The sequence below is a fragment of the Orbilia oligospora genome (genome assembly GCF_000225545.1).
Source record: "Orbilia oligospora ATCC 24927 unplaced genomic scaffold scaffold00188, whole genome shotgun sequence".
In the NCBI taxonomy this organism is placed as follows: Eukaryota; Fungi; Ascomycota; class Orbiliomycetes; order Orbiliales; family Orbiliaceae; genus Orbilia; species Orbilia oligospora.
In genome coordinates this window covers 997,450-1,010,728 of record NW_011645745.1, presented here as the reverse complement: position 1 = coordinate 1,010,728, position 13,279 = coordinate 997,450, and the positions used below count along the sequence as shown (strand labels likewise).

Sequence of the window (13,279 nt, the reverse complement as noted above, 5' to 3'; positions counted from 1 at the left end):
ACTCATCCCGTTCGGGTACAGTTTTCTGGTGAGGCCCTGCAGTAAAAGTAATGCTTGTGTATATGATCTCCGAAGTCGAGAAAGATAAAAAGTTGGAGCGCGAGATAATATAGAAAGTAAAAATAAAGGGCCGAAGCGGGGGCCACAATAGACTTGGGCTAATTGCTCGAAACGTCTCGAGGGGGTAGTTGTAATGCCATGTTGAAGCTGCCTGAATCTGAACACCCACCCGACCCACCCGACCATAAACTTTGGAAGGTGAGGTTACCCTTCCAGAGGCTAGCATCCCGACTGTAGCTGCTCCACTCCTTCGATAAAATTGTATATTATTACCAGTGAGAAACTTCAAAACGAACTCTTGAAAGTGGTAATTAAGGGTCACAATCCCGGCTGCGTCAAACTTCGGTTTGGGATTTGAAAAGAAGCTGAAGACACCCCATAATATAGGAGCGTGTTCTTGGGCGGACTCTTTTGATGCGAATGAAAGATATCTTGATAGGTTTATCTTTGCACTGGTGGCTGAGTCATAATATTTTGTGTTCAAGGGGCCAAAAGGTAATGCCGTCGGTGTGTCTTTTCGAAAATGATGTAAGTCTCCCTCGTCTCGATCCGTTGAAACAACGTGGAGTTTTTCTGTGTACAGAGGGCCAGTGAGGCTGTCAAATGGCATTTTTGTGAAGACACTTCCGAATAGAGCACGGAACTCCGGCACCAGCACCAACTCTGACTAAAATATATAATTATTAGCATAGTTAAATCTCGCAACTAGGTATGTGAACAGGAAACTTACTCAAGGAAGAGCTGTGGCTATCAACCCACTGCCCACGGAGGGTCCAAGAAAAAAACAAAGAAGGCCGAAAAGAAACCGAAGGAAATGAAAATAGTAAAACAATTGAACCATCTCCCGAACTATTTGCCTCTTCAACTCGACGACAGACTTGCGCACGGTATCATGGAAGGGGTCAGGCATTGTGTAATGCCATTCCCCTTCCCTTCGGTATTTCGGTCGGCATTTTGGCTAAGATTATGCACCTTAGCCACAAAACCCAAATCGATCTCTCTACCTCTATTTTGTAGGTAGTTGATATCGATAAGGTCTTTGACCCTATCTACTTGTTTCTGGAAATATTTCAAATCTTAAATTAGTTCGCGTATTTCGTTAAAGAGAAAAAATTTCGTACCATTTTCAACTCGACAGCGTATCCGTGACTGGCTCAGAAGTGAGTGACACCAGAAAGATGATTAATGGCCTAGGGCAGTTCCTAGAAAGATTTCCCAAGGAACTACGGGTGGCGTGAGTGGTTGTGAGCGTGGAGAGTACCCACCTGGCCATGCCAGAGTGTGGCAGGCCGGGGACTATTTGGGTTGATGGACGCGTCATTGAAGAGGGATAAGAACGAAAAAAGTCTCGGCGGCTCGATCATGATGATGAAAGAAACCCGGAGGTCAAGGAGTAAATAAGAGAGATTGAAAGGATGCGGGAGAAAGAAGAAAGAGACCTAGCTCTGGGAAACGAGAAGCTGATCTGAGAATTGTTCAAAGGGGAGGATAATACCTTTAGAGGTGGAAGGATAGAGGAAGGATGAAAGAGAAAGAAGAAGAAAGTGGGAAATGAGAAAAAGAGAGGAAAACAAGAAAGAATGTATTTATTTTAAAATAGTTTTTATATTACAGCCATTGCAGACAGGCTAGGTCTCGGGCCTGCAGGGGAGCGTCGATGGCCGGGCGAGGGAAAAAAAAACTTTGGTTGCTGAGGAACCATAGAAGAATTTATAGGCAAAAAGTGGTCTCAGCCTCGAGACCGGGCATCATGATGCAGGTTCAAAGATCTAAAAAAAAAAAGGTCCAGAAAGAGATATTTTTGATCCGAAAATTCAAATTAAGAAGAGTGAATTATTTTCACGGTTGAGTCCCGTCAACGGTACACTTGTGTATCCACGACTAATGCTTGCGTTTAGTTTCCTATGTAGACCTAGACCATTAGAGACCTTTGTTCAATAGGAATTAGTGATACTATCATGCATTCTAAACTGGACTCGAGGGCAGCAAGACATATAGTTTCTGAGTATTTTTTATTTGACTTTGTTGGAAAAGAAGATTGGAACTCGGACGTTGTGGGGAGATACTCTCGTAGACGATCGGATGTGCCCAAGCCGGGTAATAAAAAGCCCGACACAACGGAATATTATCCTGCAAGACCAGAGATTCAACGGTCGCCTCGAAGTGATATACTAAGTGAGAAGCAATCTAGTTTTTCGTATATTATTCCCCAAATCTAGCCGATGACACCATGTTGAATGAAAGAAAATCGTACAGGCACACTAATAATACTTAAGTACTTCGATAGGGAAGTTGTATTCATGAATTCATTCGATTGAAATATCCCTTACAACAGAGCAGCTGCATTCCTTCAACCGCCCACCGAAGTTACAATCCAGATAAGGCGAAAGGTATAGGACCCCGGGTCCGGGCGGTGGATATATAGTTCTGAAGCTCTGGGATGTCCATGTAGATACGTATTTTCTCAAAGGCTTAGCTTGTTGGCGGTGTTATTTTAATCCCCCGTGTAACGTTACATATGGATTTTCACGCACCTCCGAAGATATGCATCACAAAGGTGCACGAACTTTAATGGTAGTCTCGCGAGTACTTTCATAGTGGAACAGGTGTTGGAATTAACTAATTTAAATTTAGTCTAAGCTAAGGTGTGTGGCCACTAGATACAAAGAGGAGCTCAAGCACAGAGCGTGGCTATTGCTGCAAATTACGGAGAGCAGTCATCTATATACATCTAGTAAAATGGTCTATTTTATCTTCATTCTCCATATATACATATACCAATGAATCAGGACACCTGCTTGGGCCACACGGCAGCGCTGGCGTCTGGTTCCGAGACTATCTCAGTGGTACGGATAACTAAATGGTACTATTGCCCAAATAAGTTCAGCAGACCCAATCGCTCACTGGCACGGGATGGTCAGGAGGCTCTCGCTGGTATTGGTTAGTATGGCTTGTAATAGAGCAAGAGGGAGAGAATCAACCGGTTGCCCTTTCAAAAAGAGAAAACTACCACCGTTATGTTCGCCACTTTTCTCTCCTAGGCCAGCCTATCCCTCACTCCTCCCGGCAAGATAGACCTAGACCTATATCCACGAGGCATTACCCGTGGCTCAGTAGCTCTTCTCCACCCTAGCAACCACAGCACAATGGTATCTGGACAGGGTGACAGAAGGGTTCATGAACAAGAAGTCGGATGAAGTTGCTGTGAGCATCCTCTCCCTCCTAGCATGACATGGGTTGCTCTTCACATATCTCTATCCACTCAGATTCTCAATACCCCTGCCATGTTTTCCTTTGACTGTAGGGCCCCATGAGGTCACAGTGGACCCCGGTAGACTTCGTGTTCTTTGACTAGCCGGCCGGGTAGGTCTTTTTTAGTTCAGATTTCTTAGCTATGAGGTTCTCTCGTATCATTGTGCTTCCCGTGATTTCTTCTACCAGGAGCTGGTTCCTCAACACAGTTGAGGAGTCTGGCGACGAGACAAGAGCCGGTGAGGTTCTCTTATTAGGTGATGCCGTTGCCTGGGTTAAAATGCCTTCCGAAGCTTAAGACGAGTAGGTCCTCTAGCATAGGTATTTCAGCAAAGAGTGGTATTTGTCTCGTCGCCAGACTCCTCAGCTGGGAGTATGGCGACGAGACAAGAGTGGTATATACGAGACTAAAGTCTCATTTTGAGGACCCCTAGGACAGCTGATAGAGAATAAACGTGTTAGATATGTTCAGCTCGTACAACATTAATAGATAAAAATGATGTTTACCACGAGAATAACTGTTGGAGGGTGTGGTATCCATGTTGTTATTGCGTTTGCCACGAGCCAAGATTGACGGATAGATGGGAGGTTGAGAAGGGAAAAGAGCTTGATTTCGACTATTGAGGAAACGTGGTCCAACCAGTGACGAGGGAGGAATTTCTAGCCTTCCCGTGATATCTAGCTTGATCGAGAGGGATATTCGGAAGAAATACGTTGCTTGAAGTCTATAGAAATAAAAGGGGATAGCAAGACGAACAAGAGGGCGTTTAATTAGGGGAGGTGAGCGTACCTAGGTAGTTAAGGAAACGAGAAAGAGACACCGCTGATGCGAGAAAGGGATCGTGATTGGTGGTGCAGAATTAACGAGAATCAAAGCAAACCGGGAAAAAAGGAAAAGATTATTAGTATAGAGGCAGGTCAATAGGGAATTGCAAGAAGATGGAGATTGTACTTATACGTAGAGGTCTGGAGGTGTGTTGGTGGTGTTGAAGGGAGACTAGGGAATATGCCTTAGAAGGTATCGTATACTACCTTGTAGCCAATACTCTGAACTCGCACCCGTCGTGCCTCTAGACCAGTCAATACCTAGTACTTAACAATAGTACAAGCTACCCAGATAGCTCAAATATGTACGTTATCTGATCAATTTCGAGAGTAGATTAAACCATGTTAACCAATTATGTTAGGAGTATATAGGATCTTAAGATAATATTATCTCGGGTGTAAAGTAATTATAACTTATCTGATATATGGAATAGCCATATCATCATTGATAATTGGTACGATATCCGGCATAGGGATCGTACAGTCTACAGTCTACAGTCTACAGTCTAAATGTATATGTGAACAGCTGCATGAGGGGCACAGCGAGTAACAGTCATGCTAAATGACTGTACAAGCTGGCTACTCTATTTTTTTTTCTTTTTTCTCATTTTGGTTTTCAGTCAAAACCATAAAAACAGAATCAGAACTAACAAAAAACAGGTAAAAAAAAAAAAAAAAAAAAAAGATCAAAAAGAAATCAAAAAAAAGATCAAAAAAAAAATCAAAATCAAAATTGCGAACAATTTCCTCCTACCTCTCCCATAAGATCCTCGCTTTGCATGGTAGCATCCCCCCTCATAGTGATTTCGGCCCTATTCCTTGTTATTACGGAATACTTTAATCTCATATTTCCACTCTTCGTTCTCATCGACGCTAACGATCTTGTGGACGAAATTCCAGTTGTCTTCGTCGTCGTCGTTTTCTTGCTTCTTCGGAGGGGCATCCCCGCGTGCATTCCCTCGGGCAATATTTAGGATGAACTCTGGAACTGATTCAGTTTCCGAAGCGCCCTCTCCTTGCTCCTCGGCGCCCTTGGGGAGCCCCTTCGCAGGTGATTCTTGACGTGGGGGGGTCGGGACAAAAACAAGCTCTTCATCTGAGCTCCCCCATTCTGCGTCTTGATCCCGATAGTTTCCTGAGCTCTTCGGGCCTCTATCTAGGCAAGGCGAGCGTAGGTACAATTCCTCTCGCCGTTCTGGTCGATAAAACTTCTGAGTTCGGCTGAGCCAACCGTCTGGTTTGCCTTGTCGTTGCGCAAAGTTCTCTCGCTTGTATCTCGAAGAGAGACCTTTTCCCTTGAAAAGCCAATACATGCGTTCGTTTTCTGTCAAATCGGACAAGTTCGAGATAACACTGGAACCACTCGAAGCCCCTTCCTCCGCTCCTCGCTCCTTGATCTCGGCGAGCAATTCGGAGGACTCTTCGTTATCTTCGTCATCGTTGTCGTCAGAAGTTTCATCATACTCGTCGTCTCCGTCTTGGTGTTCACTATAATCGTGTTCAACCCTTTGTTCGTTACCATCTTTATCTTCGTAATATTCCTCTGAAATTTGTTCATCACCCTCGTGCTGGCTATTCTCATCCAGTTCTTCCTCCCCCCCGCTCTGCTCATCTTCCGCTCCTTCATCTTCCTCGAAGCTTATGGTAGCTTTATTGCACTTTTGACGCTTTGGTTTCCCGCCTTCCTCCTCAATGGCTACGGCATGCGCAAATTGGACCAAAGGTTGCTCACTATCGTTAAATTCTTGGCTGTTTACCCATTGTAGTGCGTATTCACTGGCCTCCCTCTTCCGCTTTACTATCTTGGGGCGTGGAGAGAAGAAATACTTGTCCATCGGATTGGGTGTTTCTTCGACTTGCTCCCTAGTAGGTGGTGCGAATGGCGTCAAAACTTTTGGCATTCTAGTCTTTTTCTTGCGTTCGACCAATCGGCAGACTTCGGACCAAGGTGTGATGTTTGCTTCGTCGTCAAGAGGGGGACTGGATGGGATATTCTCAATTGGGGATTCGGTGACAGAGTCGACTAATTTTAAAGAGCAGTTAGTTAAGAATCCAGGAATTCAGTAGGTGATGAGGCTTACTTTTGACGGTTGAAGGCATTTTGTCTATTTTGGAATGTTCGGTTTTCGTTAAGAAGTGGTACGATTTTCAGTTTGGTGGGCGGACAAAATTGGCTTTGTCGGCGGTGGTGACAGAATAGTATCTGTAAGTAAAAGGAATTGACTGAGGATATGTGCTGACAGTCTTGACGATACTGAAGCTTTGTTGAAAATCTAGACGGAGTCCAAATTGATTGTATCTGTTTTCACTGGGGCCTAGGGAAAACTGATAGTGGTGTTCGAGTAGATAGTACGACTGTTCTTTGGTGAGGCTGTCTATGGCCAAGTATTACTAAGAACAGTGTCTAAGTCTGTTGGTTGACGGCGTTTGTAGTATGGTTATCGACTTTCTCCGGAGCCTGAAGAAAGAGACGATAGTGCTTTGAGGAGGTTAAAAAATCGTCGAGATTCGTTTTACTGAGAGGAGGTAAAATGAAGTAAGTGTTCAGGGACAAGACTATCTATGGTCTAGTCTCACTGAGAACGGTGTTCCGATATATGAATAGACCGAGTCTGATTCAATCGTAGTGAATTTCTGTAAGGAGCAGAGGAAGCTGATGCTGGTGCTAATCGCGTTGGAGATTTTGTATCGGAGCGGCAGGTAGCTAGCTTTTGGTGGGGATACAAAAGCAAGTTGACGGAAGTGAGAATGGAAAAGACCGAGTCTATATCCAATTGACGTATCGGGTTTCTCTAGAACAGACAGGACGTTGAAGCTGTTGTAGAGAGGGTGGTGTTATTGCAAAGATGTAGAAGAAGTTCAAACTAACGGGGACAGTTTGCTTGAACGGCGACTAAATGGTTGCTTGGTACGGTTGAAGCTTAATCTGAAGGGAGAACGCGAGGACTAGGAGGATACTAGTCTTCCTGAGAGAGAGGTCACGAAAAGGCGCTGAGATGTTATTCGAGGGGAGAACAAGAGCTGGAGGTAGATTGCTCTAACGTTAAATTTTCGTTGCTAATGGAGGGGTCCAATCGCGAACGGAAAACTATCGGTTCGAACAAGTAAGGAAGGCTCAATACGCAAGATACAAAGGACAGAGGATAATCAATCGAGAGGTAGGGAGTATCAATTGACTGATCGATGGGGTTAGTTACGAAGTTGAAGCGGTGAAGTCGAGATCGAAGGTGGAGGGTGATAGTAAAGACGTAGGTGATGACGATGGTTGTTGGTGGTTGGAAAGAGGAGTTGGGAGCTGGTGGGAGTTGTCTGATATTGAGGAAGGAAGACAGTTTGAGGGCTGCAATTGAAGTGTAAAATTGCCGTGATATTCGCTGATACTAGAGGCCCACTACACTATAGATACTACAATACTATTCCATCAGAACGCTGACACGGAATATAGACTTCTATGATACAATTATCCTCATTACATGACACTATACGAGATGTCATGGAATTGCAATCAAAGCGATCGATATGTATCGATATATAGAGGAAACACACTACCCGATATTAGTCCATCAGCCGGAAAACTTTTGGTTCGGATAGCTAGCTTTTGCTTTGGGAAAACTATACTGATACTAATATACATGGCCACAGTTTTGAACAATCGGTTTTATGATATGATACCCCAGTCGTCGAACAAGTTTTACTGCTAATTGTTATATAGTTCGGATACCTCATTGCATTGGAGTCAGGGGTTACAGGAGAAAAGGTAGTACGACTACAGAACCCAGAGCCTATATACATGCAATACAAAATTAGCCCATGGCAGCTTCCAAAGAACATCCAGATACTATACTTAGATCGGTGAAAGAGAGCTATGTTTATATATAAATGGCTATTCTTATACTCGAGTACACATACACGAAAAGGCTACAGGTTAACAAGAAAGCCATAATATGATAGTACGTATTTCAGAAGCTAGCTGATCACGTTTGTGACGTCTATGAGCTCGCGAGACTCTATACTAAGATTTACTCATAGTCTGTAAATACAAAGATTACCGCAGTGCTAGTGGGCTATCTAAGAAAATCATGTTCCAATTGCACGCCTTCTCTATCTATCCCATCCCGCCACTAGCTAATATAATCGAGCAGAAGAAACTACCACCCTCCCAAAGTTGCAACTGGCTCCATATGCAAAAGCTTCCGCAGCTGCCACGGAAGAATATTATTCCCCTCGAACTCCAACCAATCCTCCGTCTTATAAATAGCCAAAGCAAAATGATTGTGCGGATCCTCAGGGCATTCTCTAGCTACCAATAATATTCCATTAGGATTATGTCCTCTCTCGAGGGGATGCAAGTCCCCGATACGTTTTCCATTCAACAAGAAAGCGTAGTTATCATCAATGATAGATACAACGTGATCCTTCCCGTCGTCAGGTTCTTGGATTGTAATCGTCATTTTATGGTTGCTGGCTTTCCATGGGATGTTTTGAAGGATTCTTGGCGAGCAAGGTGCTGCTTCGAAGATGTCGTGACCGCTGTGCGGAAGTGTGATCTCCGTGATCTTTTCGGAGTTATAAAAAACGATACTTTTGTTCTTGCATAGGTTGATGATGCGAGCGACTTGTACGACCATTTTGATCAAATATGCAAACAAGCGATCTCGTATACGATATGTTTCCTTGGAAGGGTTATGAAGTGTTTTGGGCTGACAATTAATTAGGTATTCTAATTTGCGTGCAGAATCTGATCTAATTATCTAACTAACGAATGATTAGTAAGTTTAGACTTCTCTAAAGATATCAATCATAGTAAGGATTTGAAACCTACGGACTAGAATAACTCAGGAATAGAATGCGAAACTCGAGATATACCAGGCTTACAAGCAACTCAAAGGTCGTGTTGTAATTTTGAAAAGGATGAAGACTGAAATAATTTACAGCTGTGCAGACTCTCATATGCGGCCCCGTCATTATTTATATCCCAATACTCCCGACTGCCCCGCTATCCGATAACCCCAATGACAAAAAGTACAAAGCAAATACCCCTCACCAAGCCACCGACTTCGACCAAAAATCCACATTTCGAGCTGAATTATCCAATTTCCAGAGCTTTCGCATGGGTTAACGGGTTGCGACAGATAGCCGCTAAGCATGCAGGGGTACTAATTAGGAAAGTATAGGCTAGCGATCCTATCCACTACCCTTTCTGTAGACGCTCGACAGATTTCCGACCGGGATCCAACTATCGATCAGTCAAATCATCCGAACGGTAATGGGGAATTCGTTCGGGCCCGGGAGTGAAAGGGATTTAACCCAAAATCAAATGTGATTTCGATTCGAAGTGAAGTAGATACCACATTCTTATGAACATGGAAATTCGAAGAGAAGAACTAGCAGGAACCGAAGTCCACACAAAGTGAAAAAGCATGTATATCAATAAAGAGGCTAACAATAAGAAGCTTGAACGCAGTTTTCCATCCGAAGTTGCTGTGCGTGCGACGCTCTTCATGGTATAATTACATATGATATGAACATTAATGAATTCGGATATGGTGCCCCAGGCCATGACTCTCCAATCCACAAACTTCCAACTCCAATGACGTCTATATAACCGGTTATCAGAGCTCCGATAGATTGGCGAGTTGAATAGTTACAGATATAGGAGGGCACTTCTGGTTCTCAATTTATAAGAAGTCTAGGAGTTTCTGGCATTCAATATCGCATAATGTGGTCGGAGACGACGTTTAAGCGATATACTATCACGACCTATGTCGCATTTCCTAAATTTCGGAGGTTTTTAGGTTTGTAGAAAGTCTTAGCTAGCAAATTTATCTCTATTAGGTGGATATTGATGAAGGGCAAATTCTTTTCTTAAGCAGAAGAATTATTCAAACTAATATATCGTGAACGCCGCAAGTAATTGCACTATAGAATAGGCAGCTGCAAAACTCCGCCCCCTAGAAAAGATATAAGTACAGTAGGAAAAATAATGCGAGAGGACACTCGGGGAAGCTGTAGGAGGCTTGAAGGTTCTACCAAGGTAGATGAAATATGTTGTATTGCGGGATCTCTTCTAGGCCTTCGACAATCCGAACGTAACTTAAACACTCCCTCACTCGATATATCCCCGACAAGTATAGATAATATGTACGCCTCGATCTCCTGCCGCCTGCCGCCTTATATCAATATGTACGTGTGCGTGTATGTATGTGTACGTGAGTGAGTGTGTAAACTCTCTCCTCAACCTCTCACCACCAAATATATATAAAGTCCTCGTCCTTTTTTCCGCCTTGCCTGCCCTTCCCCGCCTCCTACAAGAGCCAAAAAACCCTCTCTGTCTCCCTCTCCCAAATAAGATACACACCAGCTGGAGCCACCAACACCGTGCCATACCACCTTTCAGTGATTAAACGGCCAGTTCCCCCCCTCCCCCCCTAATCTATCGTCTTGTTGCCCTCTGCAATTCCCCCGCCATCCCCGACCCCACACCCCAACCCGCTGAACAGACCCGTCGCCTTTTTTCGCGTCCCCCCCGCCGAGAGGTCAATTCCGCATTATCACCGGTGCCCTCCCCTTCATCATCGACGGAGGGACGCTTTCTTTTCTCGCCCTGGCAAGGGACATCTGCCAGCCCATTTGGCACCCCTCCCTCCTTTCTTAACCTCCAAACGCGGGTCAGTCTCCCCCCCTCGGGGTGCTGGTCCCTCGAGAACATTTTGTAATCCTCGACAGCTCCATTCCCGAGGTACCTGATTTGGATCGTGTGCCTGTGGACCCACTCCGTAGATGGAGTAGGTCTACTGGCATGTACCTCGGAGTTTTCGGTGAAGGCGGTCGTTGTGGAGGCTCGAGGACGGGCAGCGGGGTTTTGAGGGGGGATAGGAGGGAGTTGGGAAGTGAAGCAGTGGGTGGCGACTCGCGTCTCATATAGACAGTTCCAGTAGTGGTCCGAACTTTGTCACCATTGACTCGTACGGCTGTTTTGAGGAAAGAACGCGTTAGCCTCTGTTGCTAGTTGAGGTTTACCAAAAACGTAACATAAATAAAGGATATAAAGACAAATAAATAAATAGGTAGGTACTTACGCCACTCCTGGTTTTCCATCAAGTAGTGGAGGCGAGCCGCCGTTCCCGCTGGCGGGCCCGTTGCCATTTTTTGTCTCTTCGTTGGGCGACGGCGCGGGTACCTGGGGTTAGTATCGACGTCACTTTCGTCGTCGCTTTGTACTTTGGGGCCAGGGATGGGTAGGGATCGCTTTTCCCCCCTCTTCTTGTTCTCGGCTGCCCTCAGCAGCTTCTGCCGCCCCGCCGCTTGGGAGAACATTTCCCAGTGTAACAACCTCACCTCCACCCCGGCCCCCGACTCTGGGTCCAAGAACATTTCCCTTAGATGGGGGAATGTTTCGTGGACCTCGCTAGTTGTGGGGACCGGGGTCTTCTTTCGACTTTCCTCCTTCTCATACTCACTGTCTTCGGAGCCGAGGTTGACGGGGACGTGGGTGGGGGGAGCGGCGGGTTTGGCCGGGGCGGAGGCAAGCCTTCTGGAACTCCGAAGGGGGCGGCTGTTGGGGGCCGCTGCTGCTGTGGTAGCTGTAGTAGTAAGAGGAGGAGGGGCGGCACATATGGTCTTCCTCTTCTTCGTGGTGGTGGGGGTGATAGTGGTAGTGGTAGCGGCGGTGGAGATAGCGGTGGTAGTAGCACCAGCGGCAGTAGCAGCTCTAATCGCTGCGGCTCTACCTCTCGTGAGTCGTGTTTGGGCCATTGCAACCCCCATTGTGCTGTTAGCAATTTTTTTCGGCATTGCTATAGGCGTAGAAGCGTTTGTGGAATAATAGAGTAGACTAAGGTTGAAGCGGGTGAAGGTACAATAGAATAAGAGTAAAATGATAGGAGATTAATAGGATAGTAATAACGTGATAATTGATCAATTGACAGAACAAGAACGAGTTTGTGATGTTTCAGAAGGAGAATATCGTGAGATAGAATAAAGTGGCCTCCTAAGATAGAGTAAACCGTGTAAAAAGTAGTATTTCAATTAGTGTGATTCCCAGCTTTGCAATGTGATCGTATAGCTTGGAAGTCGTGGAAGCTGTGGAAGCCGTAGAAACTGTAAAGTTAATTGTAATGGTGGAAGCTATGGAATTTTATAAAGTTATAGAAGTTGTGGAAGTCTGGAAATCGCGGAAGCTTGGAAGTCGCAGTATTAGGAGATCGTTATTTTGGGAGTTGGAAAATTGGGAAATCGTGGAAGCAAAAAATCGAAGTAGTGGAAGTGCGAAGGGGTTGAAGAAAGAAGGGAGGGAGGGAGGGGGAAGAGTAAAAGATACATGAGGAAGGGTTGTTTTAATAGGCCGTTGCTGAGCGAAATCAATGTCCTCCAGAAGAAATACAATGGTACCATATGGTATGAATATATATATTTCCCTCGCCACCCCCCAATAGACCTCGGCTGGTTTCGTTGGTACATGATGAACTTGATCCTTTATGTGCTAATTGCTATTTTCTTTGAGGACTATAAAGACGCGAAATAAAACACGGCGTATCTGTAAGGAACTAAACTACGGTATCCCAGTATTCGGGCTAGCGCTTCATCCTCGACTATAGCAGAATTGGTACTCTTGCTATGAAACTACATCTGGAGTAAATTTGCAGCAGCGAGATCTAGCTAACGGAATTCAATCAGACCCCTCCGGATACCCCTATATACTATCCCTAGCTTTCTTAGAAGAAAAGTCGTTTTTACAGATACTCAAAGGCTGTAAGAAAAGTATGTTTATATTGTTCATCGACCTGCCTGTGAGTTTGTTTGCAACAGCGCACTTCAGATATGCGTTGGTAGACCAAAATCCAACAGATACAAATTCTCGTGGAACGGTCACGTGATAAATCACAGAAGCCGCTTTTGTGGAGGTCAAGGCTTCTGACCGCCCGCGCCCGGTCCCACTTTACGACTGCACAGATCGGATATTTCAAGTTATATCCTAGAAAGCAAAGCCTCGAATATGTTCTAGTCTCCATGTAGAGGCTACCTTTCAACTTGATTTTGTCTCATTTCCTATATAAAACAATATACCGTTCCCTCCATATTCATGTTACAGTGCTGGAAAACCCGTGGGGAAAAACCAGCACCAAGGGAAGTACAATCTAAA

At 44.9% G+C, this 13,279-nt stretch overlaps 3 protein-coding genes across 3 annotated transcripts; all 3 read right to left on the bottom strand.

The window, feature by feature from the left end:
* Positions 1-4,949: 4,949 nt before the first annotated feature.
* AOL_s00188g300 (uncharacterized protein) lies at positions 4,950-6,237 on the bottom strand (the record flags this gene model as incomplete). The annotated part of the gene is made up of 2 exons (XM_011128548.1): positions 4,950-6,160; positions 6,219-6,237. 2 exons carry the CDS (start codon positions 6,235-6,237, stop codon positions 4,950-4,952), a joined length of 1,230 nt encoding a protein of 409 aa, XP_011126850.1.
* Positions 6,238-8,285: 2,048 nt separating this feature from the next.
* On the bottom strand, positions 8,286-8,765 carry AOL_s00188g299 (uncharacterized protein; the record flags this gene model as incomplete). Its single annotated transcript, XM_011128547.1, has 1 exon — positions 8,286-8,765. The coding sequence occupies one exon, from the start codon at positions 8,763-8,765 to the stop codon at positions 8,286-8,288; it is 480 nt and encodes a 159-aa protein (XP_011126849.1).
* A 1,805-nt stretch (positions 8,766-10,570) lies between these two features.
* Positions 10,571-11,904, bottom strand: AOL_s00188g298 (uncharacterized protein; the record flags this gene model as incomplete). Its single annotated transcript, XM_011128546.1, has 3 exons — positions 10,571-10,880; positions 10,943-11,108; positions 11,217-11,904. The coding sequence occupies 3 exons, from the start codon at positions 11,902-11,904 to the stop codon at positions 10,571-10,573; spliced, it is 1,164 nt and encodes a 387-aa protein (XP_011126848.1).
* Between the last annotated feature and the right edge of the window lie 1,375 nt (positions 11,905-13,279).